Source organism: Schistocerca gregaria, chromosome 7 (assembly GCF_023897955.1).
Source record: "Schistocerca gregaria isolate iqSchGreg1 chromosome 7, iqSchGreg1.2, whole genome shotgun sequence".
In the NCBI taxonomy this organism is placed as follows: Eukaryota; Metazoa; Arthropoda; class Insecta; order Orthoptera; family Acrididae; genus Schistocerca; species Schistocerca gregaria.
Genome location: NC_064926.1, coordinates 139591410 through 139607880, shown reverse-complemented (window position 1 = coordinate 139607880; position 16471 = coordinate 139591410). Strand labels below are relative to the sequence as shown.

The window sequence follows — 16471 nt, the reverse complement described above, 5'->3', positions numbered from 1 at the left end:
CGTGATGAAATTTTATCATTCTCGACGAAACATGTTTCTCAAGTTCACACCAAAAAGCTCTACAAGGAAATGGTGTATATACGATTTAGATCTCTACAACAATTATCATAAACTTGAAATATTTCAATAACTATCTATTACAATAGAAAACAAGTGGGGTTCGCACTGAAAAAGAAATAATATTCAAATACCAGCTGGTTTGCAGTCTTCATTTTATATCATCTTTTCATCAATTTCTTATTATAAATGTCTCTTTCGATGTTCAAAACATTCTGGTACTTACTAATCCCGTTACAATATAAAGCAACAACAATTTTTCTGATGGACTGGAATGAATACAGAAGGAAGTGCGTAACAATCGGTTTCACATATGACAACAACAAGGAATTGCATGGTTTACAAAGTGACATGAAATTTCCTATTTCGACAAATAGTAAGGTTAGGGTTGTACATAAATAAAATTCGTTGCTTATTTCATCATTTTCTGGGCCTGTCTTTCAGCGTCAACAACAGATTGTTCACAGCACGTCGCATGAACTGGCTGTGCCGAAGCTATTCCTGTTCTCACACTGAACACCAACATCCACGTATATTATTTATTGCACCCACATAATAGACTTCAGCCACTAACGGCCCACTTGAGTCTTTGTGTTCACATGTAAAGCAACAACGGCCATAGATATGACTGTTTTCATTTCCACGTGTATATGAGTCACTTACATCTTACAGTTGTCTGTTTTTTACGTGTATTTCACTGTTCTCCAAAAAAGACAATTACTTGCTTCGCAAACATTAAATGAGTTAATGAACTTGCGGTTGAGTTCACAGCTTGCATAAAAATCCGTAACTCACTGGAGCGAAATAAAATCGTTGATATTGTTCGAATGACCGCTCGAAACTCAAGCTTCAGATAAGTTTGTGTTGTGTCGATAGCTCGATCGCTAGTTGCGTTGTCTCTTATGACACCAAGTACATCTCACGTGGTGGTAGAAATTTCTCTTGCTTTAAGAACGCAGATATGACTTAAGACAACCAAATGCTGATGCCATTTCTGGTAGCAGTATAAACTGGAGCAACGTAGTGAGCAGACAGCTGGACTGTAAAATACCAATGTCAATACAGTCTGGCATGGCATACAAAGCAGTAGTCACCTGTGACGTGTGAAAGCTTTATCTCATGAGACAACGAATCCCAAGATCTACGAAGCGGTCTTCCACCTGTGAGCACGAAATATTGGTCGCCAATAGAAAAAAGTACCTCATCTACGTAAAAAGCCCTGGAAGTCATATAATTCAGTTGACCATCAGTTCGGTTCTGTTGCAAGTGGAGGGAACGTGACTAGCTGTTTTCTTCGCATTCCAACACAATCGATTTTGGAAGCTATACTCACAAATTCTCCTTCAGGCAGCTCCTCTTTTGAATAAAATCGTTTTGTGTGTAGGACCGCGTTATCATAAAACATCAGTGTAGCCGCCCTGAGATGAAACGCTTCAAGGAGGGTCGAAATGTCGGTTTTGTAGTTCTTTCGCGTTTCAGCAGTAACCCTCTCACTCCCCCCCCCCCCCCCCCCCCTCCCCCCGATTTCTCAAAGAATCGAACTGACACGTATAAAACAGCTTCTAGCGCAAAGTATACATATTAGTTAATGTATCAAATATTTGGTGTAGAGCATGAAATTCTTTTATGATTAAAGGCGCAAAACCCTGATTATGATGGTTATGTTAGTTTCTAATTATTCACCCAAAAACTAATGAAAAAGTCACAGTCAGAGCATCATACCGCTTGAACTGTCTGTGGTACAAAGACATAATTTTGCAAGTACTTTTCAGTAGTATATGAGGATTTTATCAGAATAATGCGTTGAGAAAAGAATTAATAGTAAGGAAATAATAAATTAAAACGTCATGCCTGATGACGAAATTTTACTTTATGTGCGAAAAAATAGTAAGCAAGAAAGATTTTTGCTTTCATGAAAACGTTTGTAATTAGGTGTGTGAAGTTTGCTGGAAGTACTGCGGGGTGAAGTGCTCTCACTCTCAAACTCTGGAGCAAATATAGTCCAAGCAATTTGCACCCCATGATTTACACTGCCTAAAGAAATATATGTAGTCTCTAACTTTTACACATGAGTTATTGTATGAAACGTTTATTTAAAAGATTATGTCAGCATTTTCAGATTTTAAATTCGATCAATTTATCTTCAATACAGAAAACTTAATTTTTGTTGCCTCTGGATACGAGTAACATGCAACCAACAACTGGGAATGACCGTTTTTATCGTTCCGCGATCTAATCAGTGACACGGTCTAACACCCAAAATTACAGTATGGTAATCGTGGAAGCCTACGAACCTAGAATAGTAGCTCTTCTGTGTCTACAATGGTGAGCTGGTTTTGTTCTAATCAAGGAAAATTCTTGGCAATATGCAATATCGAACACGATTTCTTCACGTTGAAGTCAGTTACGTGGCTACACTATTCATTGAAACTCCTGAGAGACTTTTCTGCAGCAGGTGCCAGGTTCGATTCCTGGTCCGGTAAAGCGTCTTAACTTGTCTGTTCTATTCGAAAGTGTCAGTCATCAACTATCGAGCTACACAAGAGAAGCACAACATTTTTGTTATCGATAGCACGCTTTCACGATAATGAGAAAAGACGATTCTCTGTAACAGGTATGTTTGGAATACGACAATTTTCCGAACGTTTGACTAGCATTTCAGATCGGGTTTCACTCGGAAGGCAACTTTATGCACCCTTGTGGTCTGTGATAAAATTGACGAAGAAAGCATTTACTGCGTGGGACTCGAGGAAAATGAGTCCAAGTGGCAGCCAGGTGGAACGAGAGCTTCCCGGCAGGAGGCGGCGAGACCTCCGCGTCACGGACGGCTGTGGTTGACAGGTGCCGGCGGGCAGTGAGCTTTCACCGCAGAGGCCGGCCGGCCAGCTAGAGCAGCCACGGTCTGAAGGCGTCACCGACGCCGGCCGACGCTCACAGGGAGTCCGTCTGCTGCGGCTCCAGTTTGGGAGTGGCGGTGGCGACGACGCTGCCGTTACTATCGGCGGGGGCGGCGGCGGTGGCCGCGGGGGAGGAGGTGCGCGACCCGCCGCCTCCGGCCCCGGCGGGCGCGGGGGCGGGGCCGTCGTCGCCCCCGCGGCGCCGCCCGCCGTGCTCGTGCTTCACGTAGTCCACCACCAGCTCGAGTCCGATGAGCGCGCGCAGGTCCTTGCAGGAGGCCTTGCCGCCCCCGCTGCCGCCCCCGGAGCTGGACTCCTCCGAGTCGCCGCCGGTGCTGCCGGTGTCGCCGCCGCCGCCGTCACAGCCCACCCCCGCGCCGGAGGCGGTGCACGCGGAGGCCGACGCCGACGCCGACGTCGAAGACGACAGCGGGGAAGCGGCCTCCCGCATCGGCGACGAGCACGCCGCCGCCTGGCCGCGCACGTCCTGCAACAGCGCGGGTCCTCTGTGAATCACGCTCCCACACTACGACGTACCGGGTGATCAAAAAGTCAGTATAAATTTGAAAACTTAATAAACCACGGAATAATGCAGACAGAGAGGTAAAAATTGACACACATGCTTGGAATGACATGGGGTTTTATTAGAACCACCCCATATTGTTAGACGCGTGAAAGATCTCTTGCGCGATTCGTTTGGTGATGATCGTGTGCTCAGCCGCCACTTTAGTCATGCTTGGCCTCCCACGTCCCCAGACCTCAGTCCGTGCTTTGGGGTTACCTGAAGTCGCAAGTGTATCGTGATCGACCGACATCTCTAGGGATGCTGAAAGTCGACGTCCGTCACCAATGCCTCACCATAACTCCGGACATGCTTTACAGTGCTGTTCACAATTTTATTCCTCGACTACAGCTATTGTTGAGGAATAATGGTGGACATATTGAGTATTTCCTGTACAGAACATCATCTTTGCTTTGTCTTACTTTGTTACGCTAATTATTGCTATTCTGATCAGATGAAGCGCCATCTGTCGGACATTTTTTGAATTTTTGTATTTTTTTGGTTCTAATAAAACCCCATGTCATTCCAAGCATGTGTATCAATTTGTTCGTCTCTATCTACATTATTCCATGATTTATTCAGTTTTCAAATTTATACTGACTTTTTCATCACCCGGTATTTTACTAGAACTACCCAACAACTGCAGACGTTATTTGACACTGTATTGGAGACAAGCGTTTTGTCCGCGGCTTCGCCCGCATGCGCACATGTCACCTACAGGGTGTTTAACAATTCGTGCTGCACATTTCTAGAGGTTGTAGAGAGGACTTACAAGGGAAACTCAACTTCGCGCCCTCTCTCAGATATCGAGGTAAGATAACGCAGGTGACAGTCTGTCAAAAACGGAACACTGATCAAACAAGAAAACAAGAAGAAATTTTACTGAAATATGAAAAAAGATGCAAAAACGAAACAGTGAACGCTAGGTAGAGAACCTGTCTCCCGTAACATCTGAAATAATCGCTAATTGATCGTGCACGCGGAATCCTCCGAGTTGGATAATGTACGTGATACTCGTTAACTACAGCCGTGGCAATACCATCATACTTGTCATAAATAAATACCACATCGGCATATTCCTCTGTCGTAAATTTGAAAGGCATCCCTATTTCATAAATAATCTACAAACTACGTTACTACGTGGTTTCAATTAAGTACACGGAGTGGCCGAGCGGTTCTAGGCGCTAGTGTCTGGAACCGAGCGACCGCTACGGTCGCAGGTTCGAATCCTACCACGGGCATGGATGTGTGTGATGTCCTTAGGTTAGTTAGGTTTTAGTAGTTCTACGTTCTAGGGGCCTGATGACCTCAGATGTTAAGTCCCATAGTGTTCAGAGCCATTTGAACTTAAGTACACTGTTGTTACTATGCTCTTTCACTGAACAATAAAGAAAATTAACTCGTTTCAAGCTTAGGAAACGACTGAAACAACTCACTAACGGTTGCCAACTATGACACAAATGTTTCTACATTTTTAATGGAAATTAAACAAATTTACTTCTACAATAATCTTTGCTCGTCTGGGTGTTCTGAAAAACTACTGCAAATACCCGTCTGGGATGTGTTTCATTAGTTTCACCAGATCAATAACAACGAAACAAATGGAAATCCTCCTTTACTTTAACCTGGTCCACTTTTGCGATGGCTTCATATTAGAGAAGTTGTTAAATTTCAGGTAAAACCTTTTATTAGGCGTGGCTCCGTAAATAAACTTTTGCGGACCTATGTTTAAATGAACTTTTATCTTTAGTTTTACTTGTAGAATAACATTTTAAAATATGTGCATGTCTTCGTGAATCACCCTCTATAAGACAAGTGTCTGGTTAGTACTGCTGTAATGGCAGGTTAGCAAGATTTAAGTGAGTTTGAACGTGGTCTTATAGTCGGCGCACGAGCGATGGCTCGCGGTGTCTCCGAGGTAGGGATGAAGTGGAGATTTTCCCGTAAGACCATTTCACGAGTGTACCGTGAATATCAGGAATCAGGTAAAACATCAAATTTCCGACATAGCTGCGTCTGGAAAAAGATCCTACAAGAACAGGACCAACGACGGCTGAAGAGAATCGTTCAGCGTCACAGAATGCAACCCTTCGGTAAATTTCTGCAGATTTCAATGCTGGGCCACGAGCAAGTGTCAACGTGAGGACCATTCTGCGAAATATCATCGATATTGGCTTCCGAAGCCGAAGGCCAACACTCGTACCCTTGATGACTGCACGACACAAAGCTTTACGCCTCGCCTGGGCGCCACAACACAGACATTGGACTGTTGATGAATGGAAACATGTTGCTTGGTCGGACTACTCTCGTTTCCAGTTCCATTGAGCGGATGGATATGTACCGGTATAGAGACAACCTCATGAATCCATGGACGCTGCAAGTCAGTAGGAGACTGTTCAAGCTGGTGGAAGCCCTTTAATGGTGTGGGGCGTATGTAGTCGGAGTGATATGGGACCCCTAATACTTCTAGATAAATCTCTGACAGGTGACTCGTACGTAAGCATCCTGTCGGATCACCTGCGTCCATTCAAGTCCATTGTATAATCCGACGGAGTTGAGCAATTCCAGTAGGACAATTCGACAACCCATACGCACAAAATAACTACAGAGTGGCTCCAGGAATACTCTTCTGAGTTAAACACTTCCGCTGCCCACCAAACAGTACAGGCATGAAAATTATTAAGCATATCAGGGATGCCTTGCGAAGTGCTGTTCAGAAGAAATCTCCACCTTCTCGTACTTTACGGATTTATGGGCAGACCTGCAGCATTCACGCTGTCAGTTCCCTCCAGCACTACTTCAGACATTAGTCGAGTCCACGCCACGTCGTGCTGCGACACTTCTGCGTCCTCGAGTGGGTCCTTCACGCAGGTGTACCAGTTTCTTTGGCTCTTCAGGGTATATCAGGTACTGTAGCAAGAGTAGAGGAGATTTACCGTTGCGCAGCTAAAATTTTTAATTTCAGAGTCACAAGGAACAGTTTCTTTTGTGTGTATTTAAAGGCGATTGAATATGTATTCAGTTCCTTGTAAGCTCCAAGTTGAATCGCCACCCGCTAAATGTTAGAATTAGCTTATAAAGTTTCCAGTGTTAAAATATAACTTCTGCACCGAAACGTGAAGCAACTGGCAGGAAGTAACATGCCCAGAGACTGAGGAAGTAAGCGACGAATATTATTTACATACACCCCTAAACTCGCTAATTGTCGAAATAGTCATTTCACCCCCTGTAAACATTGCATTCACACGCTGTTGTCATATGATAAGCCGATTATTACGCACTCCCTTCTGTATTCATTCCATTCGATCAGAAAAATAGTTGTTGCTTTATATTGTAACGTGATTGGCAAATATTATATCGTTCTGAACATCGAAAGAGAAATTAGAAATTAAGAAATTGATAAAAAGATGATATAAAATTGTGTATGTCTACAAGCTAGCTGGAATTTGAATAGTACGTCCTTTTGAGTACGAACAGTAATTCCTTTCTATTGTCATATACAGTTAGTGAAGCAATTCTAGTATAATTGTGAAACATTACTTTTTATAGTTTATGTGATAATAATAATGAGCGTATGACATTGGTGGCCGGAAGACCCTTCGCGGGGCGGTTCGGCCGCCGCTCCACAAGCTCTTTAACGCCACTAAGGCGATTTGTGAGTGAATGAGGATAACAGACAAACAAAATACCCACTCATTTCTAGGCAGAGAAAATCCCTGACCCCGCAGGGAATCGAACCCGGGACTCCGGGCGCGGTAAGCGAGAACGCTACCGTAAGACCACGAACCGCGGATGTTTATGTGATTACAAGTTGCCAATGAAATTCAGAATAATATTATTTCGTTATAGATAGCCTAATGGAGGCAGTTTATGGAAGCAGCGCGTGATCTGCAGGGTATGTGATCGCTGGATATCTTCCTATCTATCTATCTACACTACTGGCCTATAAATTGCTACACCAAGAATGCATGACATGTGATTATATTTTCACGCAATTTGGGTGCATAAATCCTGAGAAATCAGTACCCAGACCAACAACCTCTGTTTGTAATAACGGGCGTGATACGCCTGGACATTGAGTCAAATAGAGCTTGGATGGCGTGTACAGGTACAGCTGTCCATGCAGGTTCAACACGATGCCACAATTCATCAAGAGTAGTGACTGGCGTATTGTGACGAGCCAGTTGCTCGGCCACCATTGACCAGACGTTTTCAGTTGGTGAGAGATCTGGAAAACGTGCTGGCAAGGGCAGCAATCGAACATTTTCTGTATCCACAAAGGCCTGTATAGGACCTGCAACATGCGGTCGTGCATTATCCTGCTGAAATGTAGGGCTTCGAGGGTTCGAATGAAGGGTAGATCCAAGGGTCGTAACACATCTGAAATGTAACGTCCACTGTTAAAAGTGCCGTCAATGGTTAACAAGAGAGGAGACCGAGACGTGTATGCAATCGCACCCCATACCATCACGCCGGGTGATACGCCAGTATGGCGATGACGAATACACGCCTCCAATGTGCGTTCACCGCGATGTCGCCAAACACAGATGCGACAGTCATGATGCTGTAAACAGAACCTGGATTCCTCCGAAAAAATATCGTTTTGTCATTCGTGCAACCAGGTTCGTTGTTGAGTCCACCATCGCAGGCACTGCTGTCTGTGATGCAGCGTCAAGGGTAACCGCAGCCATGGTCTCCGAGCTGATAGTCCATGCTGCTGCAAACGTCGTCGAATTATTCGTTCAGATGGTTGTTGTCTTACAAACGTACCCATCTGTTGACTCAGGGATCGAGATGCTGGGATCCAGCACGGCGTTCTGTATTACCCTCCTGAACCCACCGGTTCCATATTCTGCTAACAGTCATTGGATCTCGACCAACGCGAGGAGCGATGTCGCGATACAATAACCGCCATCGCGATAGACTACAATCCGACCATCCTGACACAAGGTATCACAACAACGTTTCACCAGGCAACGCCGGTCAACTGATGTCTGTGTATGAGAAATCGGTTGGAAAGTTTCCTCATGACAGCACGTTGTAGGTGTCACCACCGGCGCCAACCTTGTGTGAATGCTCTGAAAAGCTAATCATTTGCATATCACAGCATCTTCTTCTTGTCAGTTAAAGTTTGCGTCTGTAGCACGTCATCTTCGTGGTTTAGCAATTTTAATGGCGAGTAGTGTATCTATAGATAGCGTGCTTCATAATAACGTAAAGAAAGCCCTACAGAACATATTTAAAAAAGATAATAATGAAAACATATATCAAATCTGCTTTTATATCCATTCCATAGTAGTTATTACTTAATTTACCTTTCACAGAAATGAATAAAGGTATCAATAAGGATGACACAAAGGTTCTGAAACATGTTTGGGCATTTGTGAACAACAATTCATATTGCTGCTGTTAGAGTTTCGAAACCAAACGATGGTTAGCTGTTGCTGATCAGGGATTTAAGGGCACTAAACGAGCAAGATCATCAGTCACTTATTCGCTTCCCAGAAAGGAATCAGTGCATCCCATCTGTCTCCATGTTCAGTAAATTGTATGTATAAGTGTGATAAAATTTTTCCTTAATATTTGCTTAGCGCGTGTCTGGGACGGAACGAGGGTACCAACACGGTATTCAGCTAGTGGGATGTGGGAAACTCCCCAAAAACCCACATCCAGTTTGGCTATGCCTAGTGTGAAACCGCGGCTGACACAGCTCCCACTCCCAGACGCGGTGGGTTTAACGCGCTTGGCTGTTCGGAACGGTACACTGATTAGTGTAAACTATCAGTGTCTCTTAGTATCACTGTGTTTTCGAGGTGGTTGGAGATTATTTTTAAAATGGTTTTATTTAGTTTAATATTTTTCCTTTGAGGAATGTGACCTGCGCTTTTTTCGATAGCCATCCACTGCTAATTGTAAGGTTATTAAACCGTAGCGTTAGCAAAACATTGTGTCCAGGTTATGCTGAAAACAGTTTATTATGACGCGCAAGTAGTGACGACGACTTTCTATTATCTTACTTCAGTAGAATATCGCATAACATTTTCATGGTCGTTTTCTAATAAGCACGGAAGACTTCATTAGCAACCAGTTTCAATATTGCATTTTCTGTTACGTTCAGCACGGAATGAATCGTCCAGTCCCAACGCAATGTCTACAAATAAATCATTTCCTACATTAAAAAAATGCCTGCAAGGAACATTTTTCTATGTGGAGTGTCCTGCATACAGTTTGAGAACGATCTGAAGAAGTGTACCAATGTTGAGAATTGTCTCACACAGCAAGGAAACGACAGATATGGTGAAAAACATGAAAAGATTCTGTAGATGACCTGATCGCAACGATTTTGTTATTTAACGTCAGGAGAGCACAGAATTTAATGTGAACAACAAGCAGACCACTCGCTCAAGTGTGTACTGGTAGAAGCTCATGTACGTGGCAAGATTTACTCCATATACATGGCCACTCACGCCAGGTATAATAGTAGGTTTTGTACAGGAAACATTTTATTATTGACACTCATGACAATTTCTTTTGTTTATTGAGCATGGTATTCAGAGACCTTACAAAATTATCGTTAGAAGAGTGAGCTTAAAATTTATTAGCTTCCATTCTTTCCGTTCAAAAGAGCGCTGATAACAAGGTATAGTATTTATTAAGTAAACAACAATGTAGCTACAATAGTCTTCAGTCAAAATAAATTTTTGATGCAGCTCTTTACAGTATTATGTCCTGTGCAGTTGTTTTCAGAATCTTAGTATGAAGGAATGTGACTATGTCTGAAAAGTAATGATGGCTAATTAGGTGTTTTGCATAGTATTGCATATAGTTCCACAATTTGTTATGGAACGTGATTATTCGAATGGTCTTTTGCGTGTTGAAATATTCGTGACGGAATGAAGCTCGAATTTTGTAAATGCAAATCTCAGAATGTAATGTTTACATTTACAATAAATTTCGTGTTCACTCATGTAACGTACCTCATGGCGTAACCTAGATAATAGCAGTTACTGAACCTGGCGAATACAATGGACATAGAATCGTGCTTGTTGTGCCTTCGAAACCGTGGTACATAGATCAAGCGGAGAGTTCGAACAGAATCAGGCGATAATAGAAAAGATTTTTGAAGTCCTACAAGAGCATTTGTTCGGTTCAGTCTTCTTGCAAAGTCTAGACACCATTTTCTTTCCCGAAAGAACTTGTGATACCCCACACACTTTCAATTAGACGTCTATCTTAATATAGAACATTTGCAGCACTGAATTTCACATGCTTCTTATCATGACTGTTTTCTCATTCAGTGACGTTCACGGGCATCCACACTAACCCACTGCAACTTCCTAATATAAATTTAAGTCAAGATCGCACAGAAGTAACTTCAACAAGAAGTGTGAACAGCGGCGAGGAACAAGCCTAAATGCACTCGCTGATATCGAAAGGATTATTTTCGTAAATGAATGTCAGGCGTTTGGATACCGTAAACACAATTGTCAAAACATGAAGAACTGATGTATACACATGGTGTTTCAAAATGTTACCGAAAGGCTCCGAGATACTGAAGAGACAAATTAGAAGACAATATGAGCAGTACTGTTTGACTGTTTCCAGATAATGTTGTCGTTTAGTGCCTAGTAAAGAAGTCAAAAGATCACAATGAATTACAAAATGATTTAGCCACGATGTCTGTTTAGTGCTGAAAGAGACAATTGACCCTAAGCAATAAAAACTGAGAACTCCTCCACATGAGTACTAAAAGAGCTGCAATTATGAATGAATTAAATTGGAACCATCGTATAGAAAGTGTTTGAGTTGAACACTTAGAAGATGCTACGGATCTAGTAAATAGACCATCTACACTACGTTTGTTCGACCTCTTCTGGGCTATTAGTGCACAATTTGGGATCCTCCCAGACAGGACTGGCGGAGGACATGTTCAAATATTTGTGAATTTCTAACGGACCAAACTTCTGAGGTCATCTGTCCCTAGACTTACACACTACTTAAACTAACTTATGCTAAGAGCAACACACACACACACCCACGCCCGAGGGAGGACTCGAACCTCCGGTGGAAGGGGACGCGGCGGAGGACATCTTTATGGAAGGAGAGCTCGTTTTCTATTACGGCGAAATACGGAGGGACTGTGACGGATACGATACGCGATTTATTGCGATAATCTTTAAAACAATGCCGTTTATCGTTGCGCTAAAATCTTTTCACGAAATTTTAATCACCAGGTGTCTCCTCTGAATGCGAAATTATTTTACTGGCTCCCACTACATAAGCAGAGAAGAGTATCGTCATAATATAAATCAGAGCTCGCACGGATAGATTTAACTGTTTTTCTTACATGCCGTTCAAGAGAGGAACAGTCGAGAAATAATACGAAAAAGGTCTTATGAACTCTCTGACAAGCATTTAGGTGTGACCTGCAGAGTAGTCATGCAGATACAGATGCAGAGTATTAGGGGAGGAACTGAAGATAGGAATCCATATACTGAAATCTCGAAACTAGAGAGTGTCGAAACTGATGGTAACGACTTCTACCGGTACGTCACCCACACAGCACTAATCGCCATCTCAGCTGACAGGCACAGTGAGAAGTTTTAAAGAAATCGGGTGAGTCACTAACTATTGCAACCAAGAATAACTCCGGAAGTATGGTAGGAGCTGAAACGTTTGTGGGACAAAAGTTGTATGGGAGAACGAGGGCCATAATATGACGTTGGTTTTTTGTTGCTAGGTGGGGTCGCTTCTGAGATATGAAGGTAAACTTTGCTTTTATTTTTTTTAATGGGGTGCTATAGTTTAGTACTTATTTTCTGATAGCGGATATCGAGACGAATCCAATCATGTGTAACAGTAAGGTCTTTGAAGGTCACCGAAGGTCACAAAGGTGGCATGAACGTCCATTTATAGAAGGTGTTCCAAGTGATGACCATTGGTGTCACTGCAGCGCTGCAATCTTTTAATCGTGGATTGAGTGGTATTCCTTATCATATCGGCACTTATCAAAGCACATGCTCTGGCAATTCTATGTCGTATATCGTGTAAATAATAAATATTCTCCGAACACGGCTATACATCTAACATGCCATTGATATGTAAATACCATTCGACGGTTTCGCAATAGAACACTAATAACAAGAATATTTTTAACGTGTCTCATTTCAGATTTTACCCCACTTTTGCGAGCCAAAGTCTCCATTGTAGAAACACTTGTGTAACATTCCTCGACAAGGGTACGGCGAGATTTTAAACGTTCATCCGTAACAGCTTGTAGGAGATGTGAGAAGGTAGAAACTTGGATATGGGAAATAACCGAAAACAATAACTGCATAAAGACGACGTAACGCAAACTTGTACTCGGGAGGCAACAGATAATAGATTATAACGACAGACGGCAGAAAAATTAACAAAAGCGAGGCCTTCGTTAAATTTTGTGTAGTTTAAGAAGAGAACCAGAAACACAAATCGTTGATGCTGAAAACAACGAAATTCCGGATGTGCAGGCCGATGGGGTGTATAAAGTTACCGGGCAGAAAATGAAAGGAAAGTCACCTAGAGATTATGGTGCTTCAACAGAAATATTTAAAACTGTGAAAAGGGGGAATAACTAATACAACAAGAACTTGGGAAGCTGTCTACAGAACATCCGTGCTGGGCGGAAAAATTTGGAAAAATGCTGTAATTTCTCTTTTCACACGAAAGGAGACAGATAAACGAAAAACTACAGAACCATCAATCTTCTCTCTGCAACTTACAAGACATTCACCAAAATTATTAGCAATCGCATATCATTGGATGTAAGTGAGACAGGGGAACAAGCTGGATTTAGAAGTGTATATAGCACAGTGGACACACTGGTGATCGGAATTTGACAATGGAGCAATGACTATCAATTAGCACTTTGTCGGGGATTCGTACATATTGAAAAAAAGTACATTTCACTCTGTTTCAAAAAATTTGTGCTAAAAGTCCTAAAGTCCTAGAGAGAGAGAGAAGGTATTGATTCGACGTATGTGGAGAGCGAAGAATTTAGAATTTAAAGACTAACTAGTCAGTGGCGCTCCACGTTAAAAAACAACCTATTCTCGAGGTCGTGGTGAATGTTTTCAGATCCTTGAACTGGAAAATGAATATGGTGTATGCGTTAATGGATTGTATCTGATCTACCTTTGTTTCACTGACGGCATTGAAGCAATGCCTCTACTGCCCCTCAACTACAACAAGGCTTGGAGGAATTTAGGTGCTAAAGGTTGTAAGTAGTCTTGAAAGGCCATTAAAAACAGTTTGAAATAATATGAAGCTGACATACTGGTAAGGAAACTGGTTGAATTTATAGATTCAGCCTGGAACGAGCTGACGACTTTACATTTTTGAGGCTGTTAAAGACATCGATTTCCTGCTCATGTCGTATCCCGGTAATCTGTCTTGTTTTCGAAGTAAGACTGAGTACTGCTAGTACATTTCCTGAGTCCCTGAATGATACACTGTGTTACTGCTGGAAAAACTTCCATCTCTTCAAATTCTTTAATGTCGTACTGTATGTACTTCCATATATGGAACACTGAAAAAAATTGTAGAATAAAATCAGGAAAGGAATCCAGCTGAACTTTTACATAAGCATGGCAGTAAAATCGCTTACTTACTGAAGTGAAGCATGTGTGACAACAAGACACTAAGAAAATATAATGCAAATTCAATAAATGAGGTTGAGGTTTCTGCCAAAAGTGGAAATAAGTACAAGAGAAAATCGTAAAATAAATTGTGATCAAAGGGAGGATTTATGAATATATAAAAGATATATGAATATATAACAGATATATGAATATATAAAAGATATATAAAAGAAAACATAAGAAAATGGAAGGAACATGTAGACTTTATGGGTGGCGAAAGATTTCTGGTGAAGGTGTCCATTTAGACGAGGACCATTGAATAATTGAGGACGCAAATATATGTAGAGATGAAACACTTAGTAAGAGCAGTTTGTACTTTTATGAAATTGGGTTGGGATTACTGGGATGAGCGGTGAACAGTTGACGAACAAAACTGATTTCCCTTATAACCTCAATACTGCATTTAACCTTGTTGTGTCCACCTGATGTTTCCACATTTGATTTAAGAAGGTGAAAAACCTGCTTAAATCTTTTGTCGAAATATTTTGCAGTACGGTGAAAGTATTACGAACTGCTAAATTTTTAAAAGTTGGTAAACCAGTTCAAAATCTGTCGAATCTCAATGACTGATGAGCAACTTCCTAGCCGGTCGGCTATAGTGTCAACTCAATTTCAAATCCGCACTGGCGACATTATTCGTGGATACCGACGTATTATAGTTCAACATATAGAAACGTACAGCCAGCAGTGAGAGAAAAACGTCCCGGATCTCAAAGAAAAAAGCGTGATATTGCTACACGACAGTTTCGCTCTCCATTGCCCAGCTGGCCAAAGAAACCATTCAAAAATGGGTTGGAAGATACGAAGATACCGCCTTATCTTCCCTTCAGTCCAGACTAGGCTCATTTGAATTTTCATTTGTGTGGTCCACTTAAGGCGGCATTCAGCAAAATAAAGTTCGGCAACAGAGAGAAAGTCTTAAAAGTTGTGGAAAATGGCTCGAACAATAAGAGATGACGTCTCTGCATCAGGTATAAAAAAAAAGTAGTTCATCGATAGCTCAAGTGCATTAATGTTGGTGGGGACTGTTTTGAGAACTACACTGGAGCCAAAGAAACTGGTACCCCTGCCTAATGTCGTGTAGGCTCCCCGCGATCACGCAGAATTGCTGCAACACGACGTGGTATGGACTTGTATAATGTCTGAAGAAGTGCTGGAAATCAGTACGAGCACGAGGCGGTGGAGATCTCTTCTGAACAGCAAGTTGCATGGCATGCCAGATGTGCTCAACAATGCTCTGTCTGGGAATTTGGTGACCAGCGGAAGTGTTTAAACTCAGAAGAGTGTTCCTGGAGCCACTCTGCAGCAAGACTCGACGTGTGGGGCGTCGAATTGTCCGTCTGGAATTGCTCAAGTACGTAGTAATGTACAATGGATGAATGGATGCACGTGGTCAGACAGGATGCTTACGTACGTGTCACCCGTCAGTGTCGTATATAGTATCAGGGGTCCCATATCGCACCAACTGCACACACCTCACACCATTACAGAGGCCTCCACCAGCTTCAACAGTCTTGCAGGATCCACGGATTCATGAGGTTGTCTCCATACCCGTAAACGTCCATCCGCTCGATACAATTTGAAACGAGACTCTTCCGACCAGGCAACATGTTTCCAGTCATCAACAATCCAATGCCGGTGTTGACGGGTCCAGGCGAGGTGTAAAACTTCCTGTCGTGCAGTCATCAAAGGTACACGATTGGGCCTTCGACTCCGAAAGCTAGTATCAATGCTTCGCACGCTGACACTTGCTGATGGCCCAGCATTGAAATCTGAAGCAATGTGCGGAAGAGTTGCATTTCGTGACGTTGAACGATTCTCCTCAGTCGTCGCTGGTCCCGTTCTTGCAGGATCTTTTTCCAGCCACAGTGATATCAGAATTTTGATGATTTACCAGATTCCAGATACTCGCGGTAGACTCGTGAAATGGTCGTACGGGAAAATCCCCACTTCATCGCTACCTCGGAGATGCTGTGTTCCATCGCACCACGTTCAGATTCACTTAAATCTTGTAGCAGCAGCGACCGATCTAATAACTGTGCCAGGCACTTGTTGTCTTATATAGGCGCCGTATTATGTCTGTTTATGTATATCTGTATCTGGAAACCTATGCCTATACCAGTTTCTTTGGCGCTTCAGTGTAGTCAAAGTCTCATTTTATTTTCTACACCAGTGTGTCTCTGTAATTATATGTCCCTGTTAAATACACTGGAAGAAGAACGTAAGGCCGTAGGTGAGATGGAGTACCGCAGCAGCTAACTAATGCATGTAATGAA

The 16471-nt window shown here is 42.5% G+C and overlaps 1 protein-coding gene across 1 annotated transcript in view; it reads right to left on the bottom strand.

Moving 5' to 3' along the window:
• Window positions 1-2988: 2988 nt before the first annotated feature.
• LOC126282333 (serine/arginine repetitive matrix protein 1-like) overlaps window positions 2989-16471 on the bottom strand; it is a gene marked incomplete at its 5' end in the record, with an annotated part of 52573 nt that continues 39090 nt past the window's right edge. Inside the window, one exon of the mRNA XM_049981990.1 lies at window positions 2989-3441. Coding sequence (XP_049837947.1) covers window positions 2989-3441 — 453 coding nt within the window. The remainder of the gene's footprint in view (window positions 3442-16471) is intronic.